This window comes from Bufo gargarizans, chromosome 1, assembly GCF_014858855.1.
Source record: "Bufo gargarizans isolate SCDJY-AF-19 chromosome 1, ASM1485885v1, whole genome shotgun sequence".
NCBI classification, from domain to species: domain Eukaryota; kingdom Metazoa; phylum Chordata; class Amphibia; order Anura; family Bufonidae; genus Bufo; species Bufo gargarizans.
The window spans coordinates 695,106,691-695,120,340 of NC_058080.1; the positions used below are offsets into that span (position 1 = coordinate 695,106,691).

At 45.2% G+C, this 13,650-nt stretch overlaps 1 protein-coding gene across 1 annotated transcript in view; it reads right to left on the bottom strand.

Moving 5' to 3' along the window:
- MTREX (Mtr4 exosome RNA helicase) overlaps positions 1–13,650 on the bottom strand; it is a 95,402-nt gene that overhangs the window by 5,007 nt on the left and 76,745 nt on the right. The window contains exons 20-23 of the mRNA XM_044276229.1: positions 10,191–10,301; positions 4,999–5,187; positions 4,736–4,899; positions 2,910–3,015 (exon numbers count right to left, since the gene is read on the bottom strand). Coding sequence (XP_044132164.1) covers positions 2,910–3,015; positions 4,736–4,899; positions 4,999–5,187; positions 10,191–10,301 — 570 coding nt within the window. The remainder of the gene's footprint in view (positions 1–2,909; positions 3,016–4,735; positions 4,900–4,998; positions 5,188–10,190; positions 10,302–13,650) is intronic.

Here is a 13,650-nt window from a genome sequence, read left to right on the forward strand (position 1 = left end):
AAAAAATAAATTAAAAATCAGGATTAGGCCTCATGCAGACGGTCGTTCTGTGCATTTGGGATCGCAATTTGCGGTCCCCAATGCATGCGCAATGTCTATGTGGCTGTCGGGATGGATCGAGACCCATTAACCCTCAATGAAAGGTGAAGAAGACGTTCTATTTTTTTTTGCGGTGCGGAGGCACGGACAGAAACACCACGGAAGCACTCCGTACTGCTTCCACGGGGTTCCGTGCCTCCATTCCGCACTGAAGCTCCGGATTGCAGACCCATTCAAGTGAATGGGTCTGCATCGTGATGTGGGGAGCACGCGGCCGGAGCCCGCAAATTGCAGAACCGGCCGTGTGCATGAGGCCCAATTAAGGTACAGATTGATCCACAATTCTGGGTCTAGATTATATTATTGGATCCACCCTTGCAATTACTTTTTTTTTTATTGTTTCTAACCATGTGAAAAGAAAAATGTTGCAAAAATTTTTATTTAAAAAGGTTTTGTCCAAGAATAAGTTTTTTTCCTAATGCCCACAGCATTCCTCAGCCAGCAAAAGATTCATACCTAGCTGCACCCTGCCACATCGGTGTGTCCACTTTCCAGTCCCTGGCACTGCATTGGTATAACCACATGCTCCACTGCAGCTAATGGCTGGGTTTGGCAGTGAGGCGCTGCTAATATCAGAACTGAATCCTTTCTAACCAAGAAATTATCAGATCATAGAGCAAAGCGGTGCTGGGGAAATCAGACTCCCTGCCCTGTCCAGAATACTGACTGGTTTTTGTGGGTGCAGTAGTGCACAAATGTACATGAACTACCCCAAATGTGCCCCCAGAGACTGAGTTAGGCCGGGCTCACATCACAGTTTCATTTTCCGCTCTTCTGATTCGTCAGAAGAGCAAGAGGGGGGAAATTCTATGCATCCATTATGCACATTTTGCTTCTGCTTTAGCCATTTCTGTCTGAAATCCATTCATTTTGATGGGGAAAAAATTAAAAATAACAAAATGTAAAATGAGCATAATGGAAAAAAGTTTTTTTTTTTTTCTACACAATCTTTTTTACCCCCCTGGTAAAACGGATCAGTAGAACGAAAATAAAATGGTGATGTGAACCCAGCCTTGACCATGTTTTCTGGGGAGCAGACAGGCTGCAATGTGGGCCCCTCAAGATGCTGCCCAGAAACCCCTAGGCTGCCAGGTGACAGCACTGCTCCTATAGTAAGATCAGGTTTCGTCACCCACCGTTTGCCGTGTCTGATAGACTTCCTAATAAATCATTTACAATGGGAAACTCCTTAGATGTTACGTCTATGGAAGAACTGAGCAGTTGCCAGACAGCAACGGCAGGATCCGACAAGTACTCAATCTGTGGCCTGTACTATTTTTATAGGCTTCTTCTATCTAAGCCGGTAATGTGTCATCCTAGTGTTTCATGGATTACGCAGATCGCATCCCTGATGGCGTTTCCGTCTACAGAGGGACGTCGGTCTGGGCATCCCTCTTCACCCATATACCTCTGCAGCACAGAAACTTCCTCTGGAAACACAGCTGAACAAACACAGCACTTAATGAGAAATGCCCCCGACTCCAGCTGTGTGATCTGCACTCAGCCGGGAAGATGAAATGTTTGTTTTCGGCATGCTCTCCCACCTCCCGAGAGCTCACACGGCTACCAGGAGCCCGGCTTACTGTACTATAGTCAGAATAATTGTACAGATCTCAACTAATTGGACGGAGAAAGTCCGCAGACCGCAATAAGGGAAGGCTTCAGCCGTTGCATCCGCTCCTATGAAAGTGACAACCGATATGGCTTCCACAGCTCCCTCACTGGCTTTCACCCAGCTTTCCCAGATCCTTAAATTACAAACCTGTTTAGTTAGGTTGAGAAATGGGAGTAGGGGGTGCCGTACTGAATACACAGATCGGCTGCTCACTACCACAGGAGCGATAGGCAACATCTCTCAATTGGTATCAACCACAGCTAATTAATAGTTTTAAGAAATTAGGGTATTTTATTTTATTTTTTTTTGCAAGAAACAGCGCCTCCTTTGTGCATGGGCTGTACCTGGTATTGCAGCTCAGCCTTATTCACTCGAGGGGCTATCCTATGGATATCAGATTGGCAGGGGTCTAACTCCAGGGACCCCTGACGATCAGCTGTTAGTGCCGCTCCTTGTTCCTAGGCCATGTAGCGTCAGACAAATGGTCTAGTTGCAGCTCAGCCCCATTGAAGTGAATAGGGCAGAGCTGCAATACCAAGCGCAGCCACTATACAATGTAGGGCGCTGTGTAAGCTGCTGGGAGTCTGCAGAGCTCCGGTGAGCGGGGAGGCTCCCTAAAGTAGCTGATCGGCAGGGGCGCCAGCACTCTGACTTGGCCGATGTGATAATGCTGAGGATAGGTTATCATTATTATTTCCTGGATGACCCCTTTAGTTCTCCAGGGGAAAGAAATCCTATATGATCTCTACAGAAATCAATTGTCTGAATGTATAATGTAGGTAGAAACCAGATCCTCCAGAACAAAGAGATGCAGTTGTAGCTGCTCTCAGCTCCTGCTAATAAATGGGGGGGGGTCCCAAACAACTCAGGATTCCCCGACAGCTTTTAAAAATTGTGAATCCCTCTAACAAAATGGAAATGTCAGAATGAACAAGGGTCTGAAGTGGGTCTAGAAGCTGGGACTCCAACCTTATGTCTAGAAAGAGAACAGCGGAGACGAGGCTGCACGTATCGCGTCCTCTCCACTGAAATCCACGGCAAACCAAACAGACATGATGTTTTACATGGCAACTACTCAATATCCCACACAGCTTACAAGGCACAATCCACCACCCATTTATAATTTATCTCACTGGTAATAAACAAGGAGACGTTTTCTCCAGCGTGTACAAATACCGCCTGGGACGTTACTCACATTCTCCTGAAACACGAAGCAGCTGAGCAGGGCCGTCGCTTGTTCTGACGTCAGGTCATTAAAAAGTCCGTTAAACATCATTTCTGTGAGTAGTAGCTCGTCAGCACTGCAAAGGACAGAAAGATCACACAACCCGTCATCCTGTACAGTTACTAAAAATCCAGGTATTGAAAACAAGAAAAAAGCTAATTTATCTGGGATTCTGCTTTAAAAGGGCGCACTGGTATAAAACTGCTCCTTCCTACCGCCTTACACATTCAGTAGCTTTTTGAAAATGTCTCTCTCTCCCAACTCACTTTGGCTGAGCGTGTATATCTATTCAACGGGGATGAGGGACAGCTGCTGTCAGACACCTTTGTTGGCAGCTCATCTCCAGGGAGAACAAAAGGCATGGGCGAAAATATTGCCCAACCCCTCTCCCCCCTGAGATCATATATCGGGGAAGAGTTGTCAGCTTCCCATATGCATTAGACCACCGGCTGAATACGCCGTCCCTGCGGTTAGCCCTCACTGATCAGATACTTATCCCCTACCTGTAGAATAGGGGATACATTTTTGAAGGCTATGTACACCTTTGGGGGGCATTTTTTTATTATTGTATTATACTCATTTTTTTAATTGGTCTTTATTAAAAAATATGGCATCCTTTTTTCTGTACATAGCCAAGATGCTCTAGTAGCAGTCTGTGGGCTCTCTGTCTCTTCCGTCAGTTGCGGAGCAGACGGGCTCCTTATCTCTGCTCACTGACATTATAAACAGTCATTATAGCTCAGTTCTCATCTTACTGATTAGAATGTGGCTTAAATAAGTGATCTCTTAGTAGTTTAGAGATAAGGGTTAGGCTACTTTCACACTAGCGTTCATAGGTCCGTTCGTGAGCTCCGTTTGAAGGAGCTCACGAGCGGACCCGAACGCCTCCGTCCAGCCCTGATGCAGTCTGAATAGAGCGGATCCGCTCAGACTGCATCAGTCTGGCGGCGTTCAGCCTCCGCTCCGCTCGGACAGGCGGACAACTGAACGCTGCTTGCAGCGTTTAGCTGTCTGCCTGGCCGTGCGGAGGCGTGCGGATCCGTCCAGACTTACAATGTAAGTCAATGGGAACGGATCCGCTTGAAGATGTCACCATATGGCTCAATCTTCAAGCGGATCCGTCCCCCATTGACTTTACATTGAAAGTCTGAACGGATCCGCTCAGGCTACTTTCACACTTAGAATTTTTTCTAAGTTATTAATGCAGACGGATCCGTACTGAACGGAGCCTCCGTCTGCATTAATATGATCGGATCCGTTCAGAACGGATCCGATCGAACGCTAGTGTGAAAGTAGCCTTAGTAGATGACCTTCACAAAGTGAAAGTGAAAATACCAGTAACAGTTAGAAAAACAGTTAACCCTTTGTGACAAAACGGCTCAATATTTTTAATAAAGGCCAATCAAAAATATGGATTTTTAGCCAAAAATGACTAAAATGCAATCAAACAAAAATTGCCTCCAACAGGTGTATATAGCCTTTAACTTTGCACAACCCCTTTAATGTATTTGTGTAATTGCTACGGTTGAAGTTTTTTATTTTGGGGAGACTAGCTATATTGCCTTTTCCTAGGATATCTCCAAAACTAAAAAGGCGAGGGGTGCCCCTACACATCTTCATAACAAACTTTCACTTTAGTGGACCGGGCTGCAGTACCAGACACTTTTTGGCCTGGTCATTCTGCTGATCGCTGGAGGGATCTGGGTGTCCGACAGCTCTTAATATATTTATTAAAGGCCAAAAAGTGGGAACAAAAACTCAGAACGCCAGGAAGTTCAACATAAAAAGAGAATCACCTGCTAATTTCACAGGCCACTCGTCCCTTCATCTCTATGACATCAGAGGACGACGCAAAACCCATGCGTCTGAGCACGCGCTTCCTGCACTTCAGCTCATCCATCTGTAACACCGTGCGAGCTTTCTTCAGTTCCCGCCTGGCTGCTCGAATATCCACTGCGATCTGCAAATCAAGGCATATAACAATGATACACATGTACAAATAAGGATATACGCGTCTAACCCAAAACGTCACACATGGACAGACTTGTAGAGGTTTTACCTGGGCTTTCTTCTCGCACTGTTTGTATGCAGACTCCAGATTCGGATCGTTGTTGAGAGGGTGAGAATACATCCTGTGTTCAAAGGCTTCCGTTTTCTGAATGACTTTTTTAAGGCCGGGATCTTTAATACCCATATCATCTATGGGGTCCAGTAAGGGCACGCCATCAGGGAAGCGCTTCTGAACCTCCTGCAGAACGATTCGTCGGATTACAAGGTTATTCAGACAGGGACAATCTCTGACAACTGACACATTTATTATATTGTACTTCCAACTGCGTTTTAGGCCTCCAGCTCAGTATATAGAAAGCAAACAATTTTCCACCTCCTCCAAGTTCCCTCCCATGTTCTGAATGTCTTCTTGGGAGGTGGAACCTAAAACAAGTCTGTGCAGCATTGAGAGGCAGTACACTACATAAATACCTATCCCTGCAAACAAATAAGGCCTCACGCACACGACCGTAAAGCTAGTTTCACGTCTGTGGCAGAGCTCTATGGCAGGCTGTTCCGGCAGAGAGAAGCCTGCTGGAGAGGATCTTGACGATAATGGGGTCCGACAGAAATCCGGCTACTACCCAGCAATATGCGGGGAATCAACTGGCCAAAAAACATTGCACCAACGGTTTTTGTCCGGCCGATTCCCAGCATTCTAAGCCAGAACAGCCTGCCGGAAAGCAGCGCCACATGTGAAAGAAGCCCAATGGGTTCTCAGTCCGCAAACTGTGGATCCGCAAGACAGGGTACCTGGCTGTGTGCGTCCTGCACTTTCCAGTCACCCCTATTGTAAAAACACTTATTTTTGTGCGCAAAACAGACAAGAATAGGACACATTCTTTTGCCGGATGGAGATTCAGCTGCTTGGATGACATCTGTGCTCAGTCCGCAATTTTTTGTGGGCCCCATAGAAATGAAAGGGTCTGCATGTAATCCGCAAAAAATGTGGATCGACATAGACCCAAACTACGGTCGGGTGCGTGAGGCCTAACTCCAATATAAATATCTAGTGTTTGCTAGTCACCTGAACTCGCAAACCTTACAGAAGACACTAAAGCAGGGGTAGGCAACCTCCGGCACTCCAGCTGTTGTGAAACAACTACTCCCAGCATGCATACTTGCTCTGCTCTTCTAAGAACTTGCATGGAAATGAATGGAGCATGCTGGGAATTGTAGCTTAACAGCTGGAGTGCCGAAGGTTGATAATCCCTTCTCTAAAGGGAAGTGGAAATAAGATAAGCCAGAGGAGATGAGTGGGAGAGCGGGGTGTCGGCCATCTTATCTAACATCCGGACAACAGTTTTTCCCACCGTAATAAATTCAATATAAACAATGCTCCCATTCTGGCGAGTGCGGTGTCATTATTTCCGCAGTATATTATACTGTGTGTGCAGCATGGCCCGTTGAAGCCAATAAAGACCAGATACATTTTTACTCATTGACATTGTGGGGTGCGCTCCCTAGATGTCCAAGGTCTCTTCCCCCATTACACTTCACAGGTATTGATCTGGCATTTGTCGTCATCAGGCTATTTATGGGCCACATTATGCAATTGGTCTTCTAAGCTATTATTTCTGTTACCCTTTTTTGGCTTTTGTAACTCTTGTGTTTTTTTTTTACCTGCACTATTTGCAATATATTCCCTCCTCTGGTTTCTTGAGGAGTTTTCGATGTCTTTTCAAGCAAATTAGTGTCGAGCCATAATGAGTACTTTCAAGGGGGGATTTCCATCTTGTGTACCTACTGGGGAGCTGCAGATTCGCAGCGTTAACTGCATTGCTGCCATTTATTATTCATACATTATTTATATGTTGTTTTTTATGTCATCTAATAAAATATATCATGATTATATATGTGTGCTTCTGGTAATATTGTCAGTAGTATCTGTAGTAAATACATATCTAAAGGGTTATACATAAGCCAAGCTGCGGCATGGAAAGTGCAGGAGCGGTGCAGCCGCACACTCTACCTCCTGCTGTGCAGAAGACATACCGCACACGTCTATGCTGCCTGGACGAGCCGAGGACCTGGGCATGAAGGAATGGATGGCACGGCCTGTACAAACAGCTTGTACGTGTTTATTTACTGAGCGTCTGCCAACATTTCCCCTCCCTGCAAACAAGTGGCAGCCACCCGGCTGCTCCTCTCACTGTGGTCTTCACTGCTGACAAGTCTGACAGCTACAACCCTAATGATGGACGGTTTCAACGTGAATATTTTGCTACATCTGTCTCCGGGAAAGGTGGATGTTGATACATTTTTTCTTCCAAGTACAGTCACCCAGCTTTCCTATGGTCCTTAAAGGGAGTCTGACACCACTATATGACCGTATACAGTGCTTAGATGGCGCTGTAGCACAGCTATACAGGATTGTAATGGTAACTTTGTTATTTTCTTTAGACTTGCAGAAGCTGGAAAAACCATGTTTAATTAATATGCAAATTAGCACTCGCAAGTGCCCAGGGGGCGGAGTTCAGTGCGTAGGAGCCCCGGCTGCTCTGCCTTCTTTCAGCGTTACTCCGCCCCAGCCTCAGTCTATGCCCGCCCTCCTATTCCCTTGCATCATCCCTAGTACGGATCCGTTTGGCTCAGTTTCATCAGACGGACATCAAAACGCTGCAAGCCTGTGAGAGTCCGGAGACTGAACTGATGCATTCTGAGCGGATCCTTTTCAATTCAGAATGCATTAGAATGCAAACTGATCCGTTTAGGACCGCTTGTGAGATCCCGGAATGCATCTCACAAACGGAAAGCCAACACGCGGGTGTGAAAGTAGACAGACGTATTTCAGTATAGCAAATGTTCCCCTGAGTTTCTGAATTTACAGACCTGGCCACTGAGTGCATATCCTTATTATAAAGAGACGCGCGTCATTGAGGAGTTTGGGTAAGGTTGGGTGATGGCCTATGGTGGCCATAGCCGGATGAGAGGACAACTCAGCGACTTTCACTGTGAATATAAAAGCTTTAAGGGGAATTTCCTATATTTAGAATTAAGATAACTAATCATACACGCTTATTAACATTCATCCTCTAAAACTGCCTGATGATTTACTGATTAATGTGCTGAATAACGGACGCCACTGGAGCCAGTGTCTGGAAGCGCTCCATCGTACAGCCATTAGCAGATAATTGCTCACAATGATCGCTGCCAAATCCAATACTGTCATTAAGTAGAACCAACAAAACCAACACTGGACTGCAAAAGTGCTGCTTAATTTTTGTGGGAACGATCACAAGTGTTTTTTTTTAGCAACCAGTGTAATTCCTGAAATATTTTGAGAGGAAAATTCAAATTGAGGAGAATTAACCCTTTTTCTTCTAAATGAGAGAAAAATTGTCCTAATTCTATCTCCCATCTGTAATCAGATTCAAACTCAGACAGGGAGGATTTTCCATCCTGATGTTGTGAGCAGAAAATCTGCAGCATATTACAGCAGCAGCAAAGTGGACGACATTAACAGATTTCATCAGCATTTTGCAGGAAAAAAATAAAAAAAATCAAGTCAATTTATGTTGCAGCAAGTCAATTTATGTTGCTTTTTTCCGCTCTATTGACATGGCAGTCAAACACCTAGGGCTGGGTGATATGGCCTAAAATCGATATCGCAATATAATTTGAAGCATGTGCAATAATGATAGAGATTATATATATATATATATATATATATATATATATATATATAAAAATAAATATAGCGCAATATTTTCTGTATGTATACAAATTACAAAACTTTGCCATGGCCATTTGCAATCAATCATTCATGTCCCCCCAGCCGGCGCCATCAGCTCATGCCATTGGCCATCATCATCATCATCATCATCATCATGTTCCCCAGCCAGCACCATCAGTCCCATTCCATTGACATCATTCATGTCCCCCAACCAGCGCCTTCAGCCCCATGCCATTATCATCCATGTCCCCCAGCCAGCCCCATGCCATTGCCATTTGCAATCATTCATGTCCCCCAGCCAGCGCCATCAGCCCCATGCCATAGCCATCCTCCAACGCTGGAGACAGACCGCGTCTTCCCAGCATGCACTGGGAGAGACCCGACGTCACACACAGCGTCAGCCAGCGAGCTGACAATGTGTGCACGCAAGGTCCTGGCCAGTGCAGCGCGGTGCCCAGTCGGGAGGCCGCGGAGCAGTGAGTGAGAAGCTACTCCTCCGTGGTCATCTATCGCGATAGGGCGACATAGACAAAATCTATATCATTGCCCAAATTTTTATCGTTTGTTGTTTATATCACCCACTCCTAAGGGCACCACACTAAAAGTGAGCATGTGAGGCAAAAAGGTCGGCAATATATGATGTCCAGTAAGTAGGCGACAGGTCTGCCAAAAATCAGCTGATCAGGGGGTCTTCATGCTGCTGGGAAACCCCTGGATTACCTGTTATTACTGGGTAAGCAATTCCAGTATGGAATCAATGAGGCATCTATGTAACATTAAAGACCTGACTTCATCAGCAGCAATGTTGTCCTGCATTCAAATCACCATCCACCAAAAGAGTGACTTAAAGCCCCATAAAGTCTCCAAGACCTGAATACGTCTGACAGAAACCAGAAAACGCAATCTCATTGACTTAACGCTACCAATGTAATCTCAAAAGGGGCTGAAACCTAGCTTTTTCTATTACACTGTTCCGAAAGAAGAGATTTTCTGATTTCCGGAGGAAATTGTAGACCAAATATTCTATCCCATCTCCACTTACAGTACCGTGTGATCTAATATATAAAGCTGAGTGTATGTATGTATGTATGTATGTATGTATGTATGTACGTGTGATCTAATATATAAAGCTGAGTGTATGTATGTATGTATGTATGTATGTATGTATGTATGCAAGCCTGCTAAATGACAACCTGTGGCCATCCAGCTGTCTTGAAACTACAACTCCCACCATACCCTGAGGATAGCTTCACAACAGCAGTTACACAATGTATCACTGGTTGAGTCATGGGTTCTGTGACTGTACACAAGACTGATGCATGAGGTTTGTCACATGCTTATAGCGTTGGTAAAGGCTGTGTTCTCTTCCTTCAGACCACAGCCTTTACCACTGTGAGAACAGGAGGCTGAGAAGCCGCAGGAAATACATATAGGACACCACCTTAAGGATCATCTCTATAAGAAATAACTAAATCAAACTGAAATTATCTTACTACAAGGGATTATCACAAGTCACTAGAGTTTACCTGTATGGATTTTAATACGCTCTGCCGGTTGTCGAGAGGCCTGAGATCCTTGGGGATATATAGACGCACACTGCTGATCGCACATAGCAAGTGAAGCAGAACTGGAACCACCTGTAGTGAGGAAAGGGAAGAGACTATTAGTGGCGCAGAATACTAGAAACCTCCAGACTTCATACACAAACTAGAAAGAAAACATCTAATGTATGTTCTCACAGTAAGGGTCAATTCACACATCCATATGTGTTTTGCGCATCCACAAAACATGGACACCAGCAATGTGCGTTTCGCATTTGGTGGACCGCACATCGCCTGCACTATAATTGAAAATGCCTAATCTTGTCCGCAATTGCGGACAGTTATAGGACATGTTCTATTTATTTAATTTTTTTCGGGAACGGAATTGCGGACCCGGCAGTGCGGCCCAATAGAAATAAATGGTTCCGCAATTCCGTTCCACAAAAAGCGTAACAGATTTGTGGACCTGTAAATGGAGCCCAAGTATTACTATTGAAGGGTTTGATTGGTGAGGGATCACCCCCCACCCCCACCAACCAGCAGAACAAAAGGACTGTTCATGGTGGTCCAGGGAGTCAGATTCCTGAGGATCAAATGGCCTATCCATCAATGTTTAAAAGATAGGCGATAAGAATCTGATTGGTGGGGGTTTGACAGCTGGGGCCACCACCCATCACAAGAACGGGATACTAGAGTCCCTAGAGTAAACTAGGTGACTTTCGCACGTGTGATGCCACTACAGAACTCTGCCATCTCCAACAGTCCCATAGAAATGGGTGGAGCAGCAGTGCGCATGTGCAACCCATTGATCCGTTCACTTTAGAGACTTAGGCTCTCTTGCTGGATCTGGCAGGGGATAGCAAAAACGCATCCGTTCAGAACGGTTGTATTATCTCCCAAATGACAGATCCAGCACTAAAACCATTGTAAGTATCCCATGGTGAACACAAAAATGCTGCTTGCAGCGTTCGTTTGTGCAATAAGGGAACACAACGAAACGGAGTGTATTCTGACGCACTCCGCTCATGTTCGTTCCGTTTTGTCCCCTTTGAAACAAAATAGGGAGAAAACAGAATCTGAAAACCGCAGCAAAACGCTTCAGTCACAGATTTCAAATCTGTACAGCAAAACACAGATGTGAAAGCAGCCTAATTCTCCTGAACTGTGAGGGTCCCAGCAGTGAGACCACCTCTGATTGGATACTAATCACCTATTCTGTGCAAAAGTCCTTTAAGTCCAAGAAATCCCCTTAAAAGGATTTTACCACCATTAACATTTAGATTTGCATGGCTCTGAGTGACAACCGGCATGGTCACTATCAGGTATGCCGGTATTAGTAGCCATATGGGTTGTTGCCCAAGCTTTATGAGAAGCAGATATTTTTATGGTACAAAACTTAAACTTCAAACTTTTTTTTTTAATTCAGGGACAAATTGTGTTTACTAGAAAAATACTTGGGCTGGGTTTAGGAATAGCCTGCAGCGATCAGGATGAAAGTGCTGGAGAAGACAATAGGTTCCAGAGAGAAGTCCATACGGGGGACTGTTCTCCCTGCCACATACATTCATGTCTATAGGCACAAGCGTGACACTGGCCTGGACTACACCGCCTACAGCTTGCCCATGTGTAGCGGTGTGTACACATATTTAGATGGTGTGTAAATATCCTCCAGGTATTTCTGAGCAATTAGGAGTAACATCTTCCCAAACAGAACACGCGCGCATTAATGCAGCCATACACAGCATGATGCGTATAGGGTTTCCATTTAGGAGTATAGGAAAGCTGGATTAGAAGCACGGAGACCATTGCAATTACAGTTAAACTTATCACCCAGCTTTCCCAGAAGCGGGTATAACTAGGAAAAAGCAGAACTGATTTAACAACTTGACAAAACAAGACGAGGACTAAAACAGACTTCTGATTTCTTATTTTATTTTACAGAAACATTTTCTTAAATGTACGGCTATGCGGGGCACGCTGCACCTTCTGCATTGCAAAGAAATCAATCTGCGGTGGGAATTGACTTGCTACGGATTTAAAATTTACACCACAATTCAATTTCCACTGCACTTTTTTGCACCGTGCTAATGAGATTTCTTAAAGGGGTTATGCACTCCTTTTAAATAGATTGCCTGTTGATTGTCTGATCGGTAGGGGTCCCACACCCCAGCCGATCAGCTGTTCTGAAGTAGCTCTGGCAATGGAAGCCCCATTTATTGTCCAGTGGATGGGGCTGGATACTGCTGTGCTGCCCCCACTGACCTCAACCAAAGACCCCTGTAAAATCCACAGCGTACACATCCCATGTGGACATACCCTGGGGAACAACCATGTTGTTTGCATTTACGTGTCCATATGGAAGCTATTTGGGCATATTAGAGAAGTGTTTGCCACCCAGGACACCACTCGAATAGTGATAGCGGCTTTCACACTGGCGGACGGTGTGATCACACAGAACATGGATGTGATCTGAATAGTCACTATGCAATAGTAAATATCCCCCAGCTGGTGACCAGCAGGACGGAATTATCGCCTCAGGCACCAGGCAGGGGTGGACATCTGTTTAAAAGGACTGTGCAAGATAAGAAAAAGGTAACCGCTTTCTTCCAAAAGCAGAGTCACACCATACATACATTGCATAGGCTACTGCAGCTCATGGAGATGAATGGGGCTGACCTGCAATACAAGGCACAACCTATGGACGGGTGTGGCGCTATTTTCAGAAGAAAGAAGCCATCTTTTTCTAATCCTGTTTTGGGATAGTTAGACATCAGCTCATTTGCATGTGGAGTTAAAGTACTTTTTCTCCAAAATGAAGCAAAGAAAGGTATCACTGCATTCAGCTGAGCTACCTACAAAGCATTGTGTCTGGTGTATGGGTTCGGCCACGTGGTCAGGTTTCCTGATGCAGTTTTGGAAGCCAAAACCAGGAGTGAATTAAAAAAATAAAAAGAGAAGAAGTTGCATCTGTCCTTTATGCTCTTCTTTTATGATCCACTCCCGACTTGGGTTTCCAAAACTGCATGAGGAAACCTGACCGTGTGGCCGCGCCCTTACAACGAACTCCCTGGTGACCGTGTGAACTGAGATGCTCTTTTAGAGGATCATTCTCACTGCAAGTACATCAAACATCATCTTATTACCAGGAGGAATACTGACATTTACTGAGGACCATCTGCATCCAATTCCCCGTACGATGTGCAATCATTTATTGCAGAACCAGACATGACTTCTCTCTAGCCCTGTCTAAACAATCTGTCATGGAAATAAAGTCTGGAGTCCCCCCTCCCGTCAGCCCGGCGCTTGCACTGCAACAAGTGGCTGGAGAGGTGATGAACACATGAAGGTCACTTTCACACTTGCGCGCTTTATTTGCCCACAGGGGTGGACTGGCCACAGACCCTACAGGGGAATTTCCCCACGGGCCGAAGCCCATGGGGTCCAC